This window comes from Mus pahari, chromosome 1 (genome assembly GCF_900095145.1).
Source record: "Mus pahari chromosome 1, PAHARI_EIJ_v1.1, whole genome shotgun sequence".
Taxonomy (NCBI): domain Eukaryota; kingdom Metazoa; phylum Chordata; class Mammalia; order Rodentia; family Muridae; genus Mus; species Mus pahari.
The window spans coordinates 93,517,236-93,531,957 of record NC_034590.1 but is presented as its reverse complement, the minus strand read 5'-3'; the positions used below and the strand labels follow the sequence as shown (position 1 = coordinate 93,531,957).

General features: G+C 48.5%; 1 protein-coding gene across 1 annotated transcript in view; it reads right to left on the bottom strand.

The window, feature by feature from the left end:
- Hs3st4 (heparan sulfate-glucosamine 3-sulfotransferase 4) overlaps nt 1-12,420 on the bottom strand; it is a 420,165-nt gene extending 407,745 nt beyond the window's left edge. The window contains exon 1 of the mRNA XM_021212560.2: nt 11,708-12,420. Coding sequence (XP_021068219.1) covers nt 11,708-12,420 — 713 coding nt within the window. The remainder of the gene's footprint in view (nt 1-11,707) is intronic.
- Between the last annotated feature and the right edge of the window lie 2,302 nt (nt 12,421-14,722).

The following is a 14,722-nucleotide window of genomic DNA, read 5'->3' as shown; positions in this document are numbered from 1 at the left end:
GCTGTGGTGACCCCCAACCATGATATTATTCTCATTGCTACTTAGCTGTAATTTTGCTACTGCTGTGAATGTTCTGTATTTTCTGACAGACTTTGGGGTCACCATCCACAGGTTGAGAACCACTGTTGTAGAACACTAGTTCTCAAACCCTGCTCCCAGTCAGCAGCAGCACATCTCCCTGAGATGCAAACTTCTGCATCAGGGAGGTAGGGCTGGGCTAGAGATTCTGCATTTCTAACAAACTGCCTTGGGGATGGTGGAGCAACAAGAAGAAAGGGATGTGGACCCAAGTGATCCTGTGGCGCACATACACCTGGGGCTTCCGTCTACACTGGCTGGTGTGGGAATGGGTTGGTATTCCAACTTGTGCACCTACCCCCTTGAGCTTCATTTCAGACTTGGGTTTCTGGGTGGCTGGTGCTTGTGCACCTATGTTCTCTGAAGAACAATGTTCACTACCTAACAAGAGACAGAAATGCCTAGCTTCTATCAGCCACTCTTACTTTTACATTCTGGAAATACTGTGCGTTCATACACTGTCCCACTCAATCTGTTTGGAAAGAGAACCAGAAGGCCCTGAAGATGACTTTTTTTCTAGAAAAGAAGAAAAACCGGGGAGAGAGAGAGAGAGAGAGAGAGAGAGAGAGAGAGAGAATCAAAGTGCTTTGGTGACTGCTAGGCACACCTGAACAAAGTGTAGTCATCTCCTATGGTTACTATAATAAGTATTTGAAAGGTTAGAGGCTTAACACCATGTAAATATATCATCTTACTGTTCCTGTGGCCAGAGTCTAAGATGGATTTCAACGAGTGTCACTGTACTGCCTTCCTTCTGAAGATGCTAAAATTCTACTTCCTTGTGTTTTCTCTGATTCTGGATGCTGCAAAAACTTCTTGGCTCACAGCCCTTCCCTCTGTCTTCAAAGCCATGCATAGTTGACCGGATTCCTCACGCGCTCTGTGTCTCTGGTTCTCTCACCACCTCCCCTTCCATTTATGAGGCTTCTTGTAATTAATTGGGTTCATCCAAAAGATATGGGCCAATCTGTCATTCTGTTAGCTAGTTAGCACATGATCTTATTTCCATGTGAAACCTAATTGTCCTTTGCCATGAAATCTGATGTATCTTATGAGTTAGGATAAAGATATTTCAAGTAACTATTACTCTGCCAACCACAAAGGATTAAAAAGCAGGATGGATGAACAACTAGAAGGTGATATATGAATATACCAGCTTGGGAATTACAGCCAAGGTATGCGCAGGGACGGGGTGGGGGGGAGGGAAGATGATGGGCCAATTGAGAACCAAATAAGAGAATCTGCTGGTCACTTCTAGAGTTGATTAACTGCAGGGTAGTCTGACAAAGCAAGCATGCCCCATTACTCTTTATGTTGTTTCAGGATTAAAAAAAAAAAAGCTCCGGTGGTCATAAGTCAGGGGAGAGAGTTATGCAGATTAAGGCTGCCCAAGAGTTCTCTGGAACCTTCTGCAGTCTGCACTCAGAACATTTGATATCCATGCTGTATAATAGTTTCTGTAAATTAAACTTCTTAATCTAACTTTATGATAAGAGGAATCGTCCTGTATTTCAGGCATTCCCTGGAGTGCAACATCCCAGAAAACCAATTACCTGGAGGAATTCAGGAAACGTGCGTGGATTAACAACAACTAACACGTGTAGACAGATGAGGTAGCTTCCTGCTTAGAACCCTTGTTCCCCTCCTGCAACACTCCTGTGGATTTAGAAGAGGATGCTAGTCCCATTTTAAAGATGTGAAATACAAGATTCAAAGGTTAAGTACTAATATGCATACAAGGGAGACATATGTAGAACTCTGGTTCAAAACTGTAACTTCTAATTTCAGGTCTACCTCTTTAAAAGTTCTTTTTTTCTTTTTTATGTATTTCTCTATTTAGTGTGTGTGTGTGTGTGTGTGTGTGTGTGTGTGTGTGTGTGTGTGTGTGTGCAATGTGTATATATGTGGTTGTGACGATCCATATATGTAAGCACAAGCATGTATATGTCAAGGTACACTCGTGGTGTTTGGTCTAGCCTCTCACCTTGTTTGAGAGTGTGTTTATTTTGTGTTACTGTGGATGCCAGACAAGCTGGGCTGTGAGCTTCCAGGGATTCCCCTGCCTCTGCCTTCATTTCTTCAAGGGAACCCTAGGTTTGTAGACAGTCACTTTATATGTCTGGCTTTCCCTTGGCTTCTGGAGATTCAAACTTGGGTTTTTACACTTGCATGGCAAGCACCTTTCAGCATTAAGACATCCCCCCAGCCCCAGGTTCAGATTCTGTATCAAAATGCCAAGTGACTCTAAAATCCAAGGTGCCCTGGGATAGGATAGTGCCAGGATTAAACTCAAATATTTCCTCATGTCCAGCAACTCTCAGTATTCTCACCTCCAACAGAAGCTTTAATATGGAATCGAAAGAAAGAAGATTCACCTGTACAATGAATATCACAACACCCTTTTTGCAACTGAGTATTAAATGGGGAGTGATGTGGAAATAGTTAGGCTCAGTCTGGGTGCAAGGATTATGTGTGTGTTCCAACACACCTAGTGGCAATGAGATTTTGATGATGAGATGGTGATGCTAAACCCCAGCAACTCTTGGGATAAAATGGTCTATGGGAAAGAACCAAGGCTGTTCTCCTATAATATCACTATAGCCACAGAGACCAGGAAATAAGAGTCATTTGTCTTAGCAGACAAACACCTGGCTCCTGGCAGCCTGCTCTGTGTCCTTGGAAACCCTGTTTACCCTCCCAGTGTCACCCTCTATCTGTAACAGAGGAGTAGTACACTCACCTGTGAGGCTCGATGAGCAGGAGCCTAACACAGATCCTAAGTTATCCCCCTTGCACCCAAAGTTGTCCTGTGGAATTAGCATGTGAAAGCACTTACAACAATTTATAACCCAGATTCCCAAGAAACAGGCATGTTCTTTGTTCTCTGAAGTCTGGAGTGTTACACACAGAAGATTCGCCTTTGTCTAGTAGGTTTGTTGATTCTTTATTGTCAGCTAGCAAAGTGTCACCTTGTGAGTGGCTATTGTGTGCATGGCACTGGTAAGGAATGAGATGGACGGGGTCCTTGTTTCTGTGCAGTTGACCATTCAATGAGCGGGTAAGTGGGGGTAACTCTGAGGAATGACACAGCTTATGAGGAGAGTAGAGCAGCTGGTCAGGGCAGAGCAGAAAGACCTTTGTGGAGATGGCAATGGTCTGTTAGAAGGGTCTAAACTTCAACCAATACCTGAAGACTTGATAAGGAGACACCAGCAACCCAGAGATTGGGGACAGAGTCTTCCTGGAAGAGTTAATGAGACTGAAAAGGTCCTACAGAGGGAGTTAGTGTGACCAGGTCCCAGAAAAGAAACTCTCTCTCCAGTATCCACAACATATACCATAAGAATGGGCACATCTGTGAAATTTAACAATAAAATGCACTGTCAAGGATTGAACCACCCTTCCATTCTTAGAGTGAATCCTATTCAGTCAAGGTTCCTTTATCATAAAATCATGTTCATGTTCATGTCTCTAATTGGTGGCCATGTTTAAGCCCAGCAAATGGCACACAGTGGATATTACATGTTGAATGAATGAATGAATGAATGAATGAGACATGCAAGTAAACCTGACCTCAAACTAACCCTTTAAACCTCTTACCAATTAACATGCTAGATGACAGATCATGTGCCACCCCAGAGGGTTTTCCTGTTTCATGGGCATCAGGTGTAACATCAACCCTCTAGACCCTTCTTCCTCTTCAAGCAAATTATGTCCTGTCATTTGTGTAAGACTACCTCTGCTTCCACACCTCTGCCACCATCTCAGGTCAAAGAAGTGTCTACATATCCTCCTGGCCTACTGAGAGCACACCCAAGCCCTGCTTTAGAAGGGGTCACATGTCATAGTCCGGACAATGGCATCTCTGGACACTCTCTGCAGACACTCTTAAAAGCCATCCTTGAAACATGGGGGTGGGTGTTACTTACCACCTGGGATGAGGAATAAAATGGGATGAGATGCCAACCTGAAAAGGAAGCAAGACAAACACAGCAGAGGAAGGAACGCAGGAACCTACTGCCACCCTTTGAGCTCTAGGCCATTTTCCTAAATTCCAACAGACATCCTAGTCATGGATGCCAATGACTCATCTTAGTTCTAAATTAAGTTCAACTTTTTCTCACTGGAAACCACCAACATATATGCAGTTTGTGTGTGTGTGTGTGTGTGTGTGTGTGTATGTGTGTGTATTCACTTACATGTATATGCAGTAATACACATGTTACTTCATTCCCCTCTAAACTGTAGATTCTTCCTTTTTTTTCCTCAAAAGGGTATTACTCCTAGTCCTGGCTGGCCTAGAACTTATTGTATAGACCAGGCTGGCCTCACACTCACTGTGTAGATGAGGCTGGCCTCACACTCACTATGTAGACCAGGCTGGCCTCACACTCACTGTGTAGACCAGGCTGGCCTCACATTCACAGAGATCTGCCCACCTCTGTCTCCTGAATGCTGGGACTAAAGGTGTATGCCACCACACATAGTTAGTATACTCCTAAAATAAAAATAATTTTAAGAGTCAGGCAATCCTAACTAGTGAGTACTTTGGGGGAGGAGGGAAAAGAATCAACCTTCTGCTTTTAATTAATGACAAGATCAGCGTAAAGTCTCCAGTGGTGAATTATAATTCTATAATTTCAGACCAATATTCCCAAGACAGTTGCAGAGTAGCTTGTTAAACCACAGAAACCAATGGTTTCCAGAGCTGACTTTGTTGGGGGGGGGGGGGGGGTTCAATCCCTTCCAGAGCTAGCATCCATTAGGAAAAACCAAACCTTTCAAGCTCTGGAGCATCCAAGCCAGCATCTCAACTCACCCCGTGTCTCAAGGCCTCTACAGGGACTCTATTTATAAGTGAAACAGGCCTGGCAAGGCTTACAAAGATAAAAAATAAGCCATGGTCAGGTGGCTGGAGCACCTGAGTGAGTTCACCAGAGCCCAGGCAGAAGAGTGACAGGGTGTCTTGGGTACTGTGGGGAAGATGAAGACACACTTACCTGTCTGGCAGCTTACTGCTTCTGGGATATCCAGAGCAAATGGTCTGCTTTTCTGCCAGAGGCTCAAGAGAGTGACAACCCAGAGAACTGGGCCATTTTTCCCCCCAGTTCCTCTGGGTGGATGAGCATGACCAGATTACCTCAGGAAATTACACTCATCTCCCACTCAGAGCCAACAGGCCGACTTCTGGAACCCTCTGATTGTCCTCTGGATAACTACTTAAGAGCTGCTGGGGACTCGCAAGCTCTCTTTCAGATAGAATCTTGAAATAAAAGGCGGTATCCAATGAATGACAAATGAGTCTGGCTTTCTCCTTAGGGTCCTCCATACTGCAGGGCAGAATAAAAGGAAGGCATTGAAGGAAAATGAAGAAACCAGGTAAGGTACCTTATGTCACCAACTCTACACAAGGCATTTGAGATGTCCCTGTGGTTCACTGTCATATAGTGCTTTGGAAGTAAACAACGATGAGCCCATTCTATAGATGGAGAGGCTGAAGCTCCAAGGTATCTCTCAACTTATCCAAGGTCACACAATGAGCCTGCTGTGTTTCCTGGCTCAGAGAAGAAAGGGTCTGTCCCACACCATATCCCTTCAGACTCCTACATCCATCCCTGTAAAGAGCCTGCTACATAAATGCATTCGAGGATCAAAGTGTTTTAGTCAGAAAATGGGCTTTATTAATATAAGCACGCTGGTAGCTGACATAAGAGAGAAAAACCTTGAAGCCACATTTCCTACCTCTTAGGTGTCCAGCCTCCCTATGGGATTAGATCTTATAAACCCAAGTCATCTATGTGGTCAGATCAGGTGTGGTCACTCCAGATCATTAAGTTAAGAATTCTCCTGCTGGGAGTATATGGTTCCCATATATTCAGGACCTATATGCATAAGTCCTGAATTCCATCCCCAGCTTTGAAAAACAAAAGAAAAGAAAGCAAGCAAACAGTGGGTGTGGCGGTACACAGCTGTGAACCCTGCACACAGGAGGCTGAGGCAGGGGGGACTGGGCCTCCCTGCAGGAAACACTAATTGGAAACAAAAAGATACTTTATGTATGAAGTTTCTTTTTCTGCCTTAGTGCTTGCATCAGACCCTGTTGGTGCTTACTGCCACATTTCCCCATAACTGTTGCAAAAAGCTAGAAAAGGGAGAACGCTCACCCAAGTAGCACCTGTAAGCCACAGTTCTGGCCACTGCACAGGGCACCAGTTACTTTCCTAAATGAGTTTAGCCCAGAGGTCACAAACTGGTCGTAAGTTGGCTGCATCCAGCCCACAGATGGGTTTCATTTGCTCCACAGTATTGGCCTACACAGCATGTTTGAAGGAACTGAAATCTGTGGCCAGCACTAGAAACCAGAAGATTTTACATCAAAACATGGCTTCCCATTTCTTCTTACAGAATAAAGATCTGATAACCCTTGGCTCCTGTGTGTATGGAACTGTATCCAGAACAGAGCTGACGGTGCCCCTAGCTCAAGGAAAGTGAGCTCAAGAGCATCCTCTGCCCACTCTCTACTTTCATTTATCTGACCCACAAGGGCCCCAGCATCACCTGAGTTTGTTTAAAATACGAAAGAGATGCAGGTTGCAAAGTCCTCCTTACTGGGCTTTTCCCAAAGCAATCCAAAGGAGATCAGCAAGGTGACATCATCACATCCATGATTAGAGGTGAAGGATCAGAAAAGCAAAAGGATTTTGGAAATGAGGACGAGCAGTACTCGGCCTCATTTGGGCTTCTGCTCTAGGACACTCACTTTGTGAATAACCGTCTCCACTTCTACTATTTCATTTACTCCCCTGACAAGTCTATTGGGAAGAAATGACTGTCGGACAAACTGAGCCTGAGTGATGTCATCACCTGTGCACTGGAGGTCACTCAGCCAGGAGGTTGCACTGTCCTGTGAACTCAGTTTCCTCTAGACTGATGAATAAATGCTGCAGAGCCACACAATTCGATTCCTTCTCGAGACCTTCGCACTCACTCTTCCCTCTGCTGGGAACATCTCCGACTGGTTCTGTGTCTCACCATTTCACTCCGTTTGTATAATTCCCATCACAGGATCATCTCAAAATAACACACTTGCATGTACAAACAGCTATGAGAGTGTACACACAAGGGCACACATACACACACCCGAATGCGCACGTGCGCGCGCACACACACACACACACACACACACACACACACACACACACATGTACACCAACATATGCATGCATACATTTGCACATCAATGTCTCAAAGTAAGTTCTAAGACTCAGTAGCAACAATGGCATCTGGGGCATCTTAGAAACTCAGAAGCCCAGCACCTTGTCCCACCCTCCCCACCTCAAACCACCCACACACACTCATACACACACACACACACACACACACACACACACACACACACACACACAAGACCTGTAGCATCACATCAAAATGAACAAAGATCTCTGGACATGCTTAACATTTAAAAGTTCAACACTGCACAAGGGCCACCCAATAGACCTACGAATCCCTCATAGATATCCTATTACATTCTCTAACAGCCACTTTTAAAGGGTAAAAAGGAGTGAAATTGGGGGTTGAGGCTGTAGCTCCATAGTGGAACACACACAGGAGACCATGGCTTTACTTTTCCTAGAAGTGCCAACAACAACAAAGCACGAAATTAATTTAAGAAAGCACATTATTAACCTCAGTATTAATGCTAGGGTCTCTATGTGCCATAAGTAGAAACTCACTGTTGAGCAACTTTTCACTCTGTATATTTTATGTTTCTGGAGTATTCCAATCTGGCCACTTCAGCTGTACCAGTCATTTGCATGTGGTTAGTTGGGCTTTCCTGACTTCCTTCATCAAAGCAAAACGTTCACTGCACACTGTTTGGTTTGCTTATTTATTGTCTGTTCACCTTCTTACTATACTGATGTTTTCAGGAGGACGGGGCTCCATCCGCTTCATGCTTCACCTTATCCTCCATTCCTGCAACAGTACCAAGTGCCTACTCAGCAGCCACTAAGCATGTCTCAAAGGTAAGGATTGAAAAGGCAGCTGCCTTTAGCATTAGTGAGTGGCAATGTGGTATAGGCAAAGATACAAAGAAACAAAGCAACTGGATAGATGCAGGTTTGAATCTCAGCTCGGACAGCCACCAAGCCAAGGACCCTGAGCCAGTCACTTACCTCAGGAATAAAGAAATCGTGGTCACAAAACAGAACCGCTGCTGTTTAGCTCACAGCATAATCTCAACGCTGCAGTGAATAACACATCTATAGAGTGGCAGCCGGCACTATGGCTGGCATTCCATAAATACCAGCATCTCATGTCCTCAGTCCTCTCTCCAGACACCAGCTGGGAGTGCTGCTGTCAACCACTGGGGAACAAGAGCTGAGCATCCTATAGCACACAGTGAGTTCTTGGGGTCACTCCACCCTCCCAATAGGACATAATAGACCATCACCTTGGAGCTAAGTGGCTTCTAAAGCAAAATGTCATGGTCACTATACATGCAAGTCACAGAAGAGGCAAGTGCTTCTGTCCCTCTGTCATTATGATGAGTTCTGTTAGTGGCAGCCAGGGGTCTGCCCCCAAGGTCCCATCCCTTAGAAGGGCTCAGGTCTCTGCCAGGATCCCTGTATCATTCTTATGGAATTTGTTTATGGTTTTGCCCTTTTGGAGAACGGTACAGAAAGGCAGAAGAAGAGGGCTTGACCCACCAGGCTTATTAACCATTGACTGGCTGGGTCAGTCCACCGCTGAGGCTAAGCATCTCTACAGCCTGAATACACACATCCTAATCCATTAGTCCAGTGCTGCCCTGAAAATCGAATGTACATCTTCTAATCTTCGAAGTGTTTTTACATCCCGTTAGATCGACAGCATAGGTACAAAGGAAAACCCGGATTTAGGGACAACTGGAGTGATGCCACAGAAATGGACCCGCTAAAGCTGATTTGTTAGCTAGGAGGGAAGCCCAAGCCAGTCGCATGGACAGCAGCTCCAGTTTTGTCTCAGCTCTTCTTGCTCAAAGCACAAAATCCAGGACCACTTGCAGAACCAGTGGACAACTGGGAGTACATTTAAAATGATAAACAAGTAAAGGAGTAAATGGTTAAATACATAATGAAAATTTACAACTTTTAATTAACCTGTGCTTCTTCAATGAAGCCACCAGATTGTAGACGGCAGACATGGCACGGGCAAGTTAAGATGCCATCATTTAGGGTCTAGAGTTGCTCGGGGAACCAAGACAAAGAGTTTCAACTGGTTTGAATCAAAGCCACTACTCACATTTCTACATTAGGATCTATCTATCATCCCTTCTGCCTACATGGAAGAGAGGCTCAGGGCAAGCATGAAAAGACAAGACTAATGAAGTCTCACAAATGTCTTCAAAGCACGGCTGTCAGCAGTGAGGCTGGGAAGCTTACCAGTGATCCCCAGGAGCTTCCAGGAGTCTTTCCATCAGCCATGTTTCAGTGGCTAATGGAACCTGTGCTGTTAGAGAGTCACACACTTCCTTGAGGCTTGCTCTTAAAGAAAGTCTCAGCCTCATCTCCAATCAGCCTCACTCAGCCTCGTGTCTCTATATGGCAAGAGGATAAGGGCCAGGAGTTGAGGACCAAGAGATACCAAATGGTTCTCATACCTGGGCCCAAGCAGGCCTTGTCCTAGACATACCATTTGTGTCTAGCAGCTCTACTAAGGGCTAACAAATACCAAGCCACACATGCCACAAGTGTTGACTGGGATCAGGGGGCTGGGGTTATCGCTACACCACACACCTTCAGTAGCCATGACAGTGAGGTAGCTTATGTATCTCCTCATCCTGGCATCGGTGTAAAAGAACCTAAGAAATCTATCCTCTCTTTCCTTTCATTTAGAAAATTCTCCAGGCCCCAGGATAGGGACTTCCTAGTTCAAACATTCCCACAAACTTTATTGGTCATCCAAATAAATCACTTCTTTCTGTAGCCCCACTGCAGCAAAGCCACCCAAAACACATGCTGCAAGATTTGATCTTTCTTCCTCTCTTAAAGGGCATCTGACACTTCCCACAAGATGCACAGTTTTAAAATCAGAACCGGGAGGGGGGGATGCCTACTTCCCCTCCTATGGCTAAAGCTACCCCACAGAAGAAATCAGGACATTCCTGTAGCTCACCAGTAAACAGCTGAACCCTTCCCAGACATCTTCCCCTGTCTTTATTTTGCTGTTGTTGCATTAATCATCCTAACACCTTTTTAATTATAATCACAAACTGGAAGCCACGGCTTGTGATGTTATAAATAAGGATTTTTTCCAGTTAAATTAGGCACTTGCTGTTTTATGTTTTGATAGGAAGGGACTGTTTGAAGCCTCCTAAAATATCCCAATTAGTTCTTGCTGTTGAAACAGACAAGACATTAACAGACACATTCCCTGTCTCAGTGTGATGTGCTGGAATGTTTATGGCTCGGTGTACTTCTTCTCCGCAGCTTTTAAGGCACAAGGCAATTTTTTCAAAAGTGGGAGAAAACAGTCATAACACACATGCTTATTACATATTCCCAAAGTAATGGCCAAAACTTTTCCCAGGCTGTAATCTAAACCCAGGAAGCAGGTCTCTTCCACAGGAAAGCAGCCCTGTCACAGGACAATTTTACCAGTTGGCTCTGTGGAACTGATAGCATCGCTTCAGCAGACAAGGGCTCTGTTTCTGTTTGACAGTTGCGATTAATTATTGAAATGTGATCGAGATGGGGCTACCCGTCCAGATCTGTTATCCAGAAAGAAATGAAGAGGGAGGAAAGAAGAGGGACAAGAGAGAAAGGGGCTTGCATTCTGAGCATGTGCACGCACCAATGTTGTTTTAATGTCGGGGCTGGCAAGAAAGACAGATAATCGCTATCTGACCCGCATTTAACTTTCTCCTGCTTCTTTCCTCCCTCGCAGCACCAACACCTGATGGTGTCCTGTCAGAAAGAGGTATATACCTCCCAGCAGAAGTAACTCCAGTCTGTCTCCAAGGATGCTCAAATTAGAAAGATCTCTGCACAGGGCAGACACGCTTATAGCACCAACTGGCATCTAGACACCTAGGCTCCTGATACTAAATCAACCCAGTGTTCATTCAGCCAAGAGGGACAGAAAGTTACAGACGTAGGAAATAGCCTACCTTTACTCTAAAGCCAAAGCGCCTACACCGTCTGTCTTTTTTTTTTTTTTTTTAAACTGTTCATTTTGCTCTGACCTGAAAACACTGAAGTTGGATTCCAGCCACACAAACGCTTTTTGAGGGCGCTTTAGATTGATTCCTGGGGATCTCAAAGCTCGTCGTCAATTTAGCTCTCCTGTCTCATTCCTCCGCTCGCTCTCAACTAGAAGCCCAGCGCCCTGTATCGGCCTGGGTTGGGAAACACCCCACAGACAGGCGGGAGAGCTGGGGATTCCCAGATTTGAAGCCTGGTAGTTCTCCAAGGCACCTGCTCCTCCCCTTTCCCCGAAATAAAGTGATCTTTTAGCTGGAGTCCTGTTCTCTCCTCTGTACCGGGACTCTGCGCAACCAGGCCAGGGCTCCCACTGCCCTCCCCTGGATGCCCTGACTGTGGGCTCTCGGGACCCCTCACGCGTCCCGCACTCGGCAGTAGCCTCCTACCTGTACCATTCCAGCCCCTTCTCGTAGTTCCTGTCGAAGAAGTGCGGCTCTACGCCCACTGCCCTTACGTCCGGGTGGACTCGGATAGCCTCCAGCAGCGCGCGTGTCCCTCCTTTCTTGACCCCGATGATCAGTGCCTGGGGCAGCTTCTTCTCCCCATAATCAGGGGTGCTGGCGGGGCCCCGTTCCGCACTCCCGTTGGCCGCCCTCCGGCCTTCCAGCTCCTCGGCGGCGCCTGGCTCCTGCGCCCCGCGCCCTAACAGCGCGTCCTGCTCTGTGACCGCGTCTCCGGGGGCAGGCGGGCTCCTGGGCCAGGCGTCCCGAGCACCGCCACCGCTCGCCAGTCCCCAGCCGTCGGCCGCGGGAGTCGTGAAGCGCTCAGGGGGCTCGGGCGGTGGCCCGCGGCTCGCGTTGTCCGGCGGTGGTGAGGAGGCGCCGGGGCGCACGCCGGGAGGCGGCAGAGAGGGAGACAGCAGACTCGGCGGGGGCTCCGCGGCGGATCCCGGGGACTCCTGCAGCGCCAGCGGGAACTGCAGCGAACCCGAACCGCCCAGCAGGCTGTAGCACAGGTAGGTGACGGACAGGGACAGGGTGCACATGAAGAGCAGCTTGCGCGCCGGCGGCCCCTTAGTGGAGGCGCCGGGCAGCAGCGGCGGCGCGGCGAGCGGCGGCGGCGGCGGCGGAGGCGGAGGCGGTGCGGGCCACCGGGCCATCGCGGCTCCCGGCTCGCGGCGGCGGCGGCCCCCGGCGCTGCCCGGACATGGTTTCAGCCGCCGCCCCCGCCGCCGCCGCCGCCGCCGCCCAGCCGCCCCGGCTGCATGGAGCGACGCCGCTGCGCCCCCGGCCCTGGCTGCCGTCCCGCTGCGCCGGGGACAAGCCCGGCCGCATGGCCCCCTCCCCTCGCGAGCCCCCGCCGCCCCCCTCAACCTCAGGCCAGGAGCCCGAGGGGGGCGCCTAGTCGCGGCGGCACCTGCTCCGTGCGCAGCGCCCCGCTCTCCCTGGGCTGGCGCTGCTACCGCTCCCGCAGCCCCGAGTTCCTTCCCTGCTGCTAACTTTCTGCCGGGAGAGAGGACGGGCGCCGAGGGGCGGAGGCGAGGGGGCCGGGCGCGCGCCCGCCGCCGCCCGGGGAAGGAGGGGTGCGCCTCGCGCGTGCCTGCGGAGGGGGTGCGCGAGAGCGGAGGCGTGCGCCAAGACTGGGGCGCCCGGGAGAGCGGAGATCCCGGCCCCCGCCAGCCGCCGCCAAGCGCGCGCGGAGGACCCCGCCCCGCCCTGGCGCTGCGCTCCCACGGGAGTCGGAGGTGTCCGCGCTGGTCAGCGTTCGCTCCAGAATTGGAGGGAATTGTAACCCAGAGCTGGCCTGGGCCGTCCTGCGCTGGGGAAGCTGTGAGCCTAGCAGTGACAAGTTCCCCAGGTCTCCTCCGGTGGGACTCTGAGAAAACTCAGCCCATTTCCGACTGTCCCTTCCCTAGCCTCCTCCTGCTTTGCTTTCTGATGCAGTTCTTTCCCCACCCCAACTTCCACCTCTCCAGCCTTATCTTTGAGGCTCCTGATGGGTGGAGCTTTGACACAGACCCTAAGGTTTCCCAGACTAGAAGCTTTCGCTCCTGCCTCTTCACCCAGTGACTGTACTTTCTGCTGGGAGATGGCGCTGTCCCCTACCGGGTCCCTTTAACCACAGGTGCACCCACCTGTGCCCTGTGGGAGGCACTGCGAGCTAAGAGAGCTTGGGGTTCCCTGAGCTGACACAGACTGGGGTCCTCATCCCTCCAAACACCGAATAAGCAGAAGAATGTCTGCGTGTCACTTCACTGAATATTTTAGGTGCCTGTGCTTAGCCGAGAGATTTCCATCCCTCCTCTCACTCAGTGGTATGGAAGGCTTTGCTCAAGTGGACTGGTTTGTTGTAGCCTTTAGCTCAGGAGAAGGGGGAGATGAAATCTAGAATTGGGGGAGAGTCCATCTAGGGAGGCACTCTCAGGAGACCTTCTTCCTGAGTACTGGCACTGGCTCTAGTGTGCTCTACCCTGCTAGGCACAGTTAGCTGGGTACCCAGACTCTCAGCTTTTCCCCTCTTCTGCTGCAGAGGCTGGCTCCTCCTGTTCTATTTGATCTCATAATGGGAACAATAGTTGAAAGAAAATGTATATAATGTCTAAATATTAACAAGATACCTAGTACCAAAGAGAGGAAAAATGTTAATCAAATATGACGAAGACCGGGGACTTTTCCCTGGGTGAACAAAAGCTCGCTGCTGCTCTCAGCTGGACATGAGTCTTCCACACCGCAGCTTCGGTTCAGATAAAGATTATTCCTTTATAATACATTTTTTATGGTACACAGGAGACTCTGAAATACGGAGTCTGGTGTCCTGTAAATCACCCCCTGTAACTAGCAATGCTTTTCTTCAACCACCACACAACTCCATTACTGTAATGTTAATGGGAAGGGCCAGCTGAAGCCGACAGAAACACCACTTCATCCAGCCTGACTTCAAGTGCAGCTGTCAGATCATTGGCCAGGAAGTCTGGGTGTCTGCTATGCTGCCACTGCCTTGGGTTGGACTCCTTTCCCTAGTCAGGGCACTAGGCTGCTGAAGAGCCTTCCTGCTCTTGATCCCCAGTTCTCAGACTCTCCAGGCTCTCAGCAGTCAAAACAGACCTGCCCTGTATGCAGTTTCCACTAAAGATGTGTTCTCAGACTTGGAAATTTTTTTTTTCATAAAATGGTGTTAGAATGTAGCCCAGAAAGGGCAAGCTGATAGGAGATATCTGGCATGCAGCAGCAGGAAGAAGGGAAAATGTTTAAATCGACTCCAAACGGTTGAAAACTGCAGACTTTCCCTGAAGGATCAGTCTACTCACTGAATCGGAATACACAACTCTCTCAGTTAGGGTTTCCACTGCTGTGAAGACATATCATAACCAAGGCAACTCTTACAAAGGACAACATTTAATTGGGGCTGGCTTATGGGTTCAGAGGATCAGTCCATTATCATAAATGTGGCATGGCAGCATC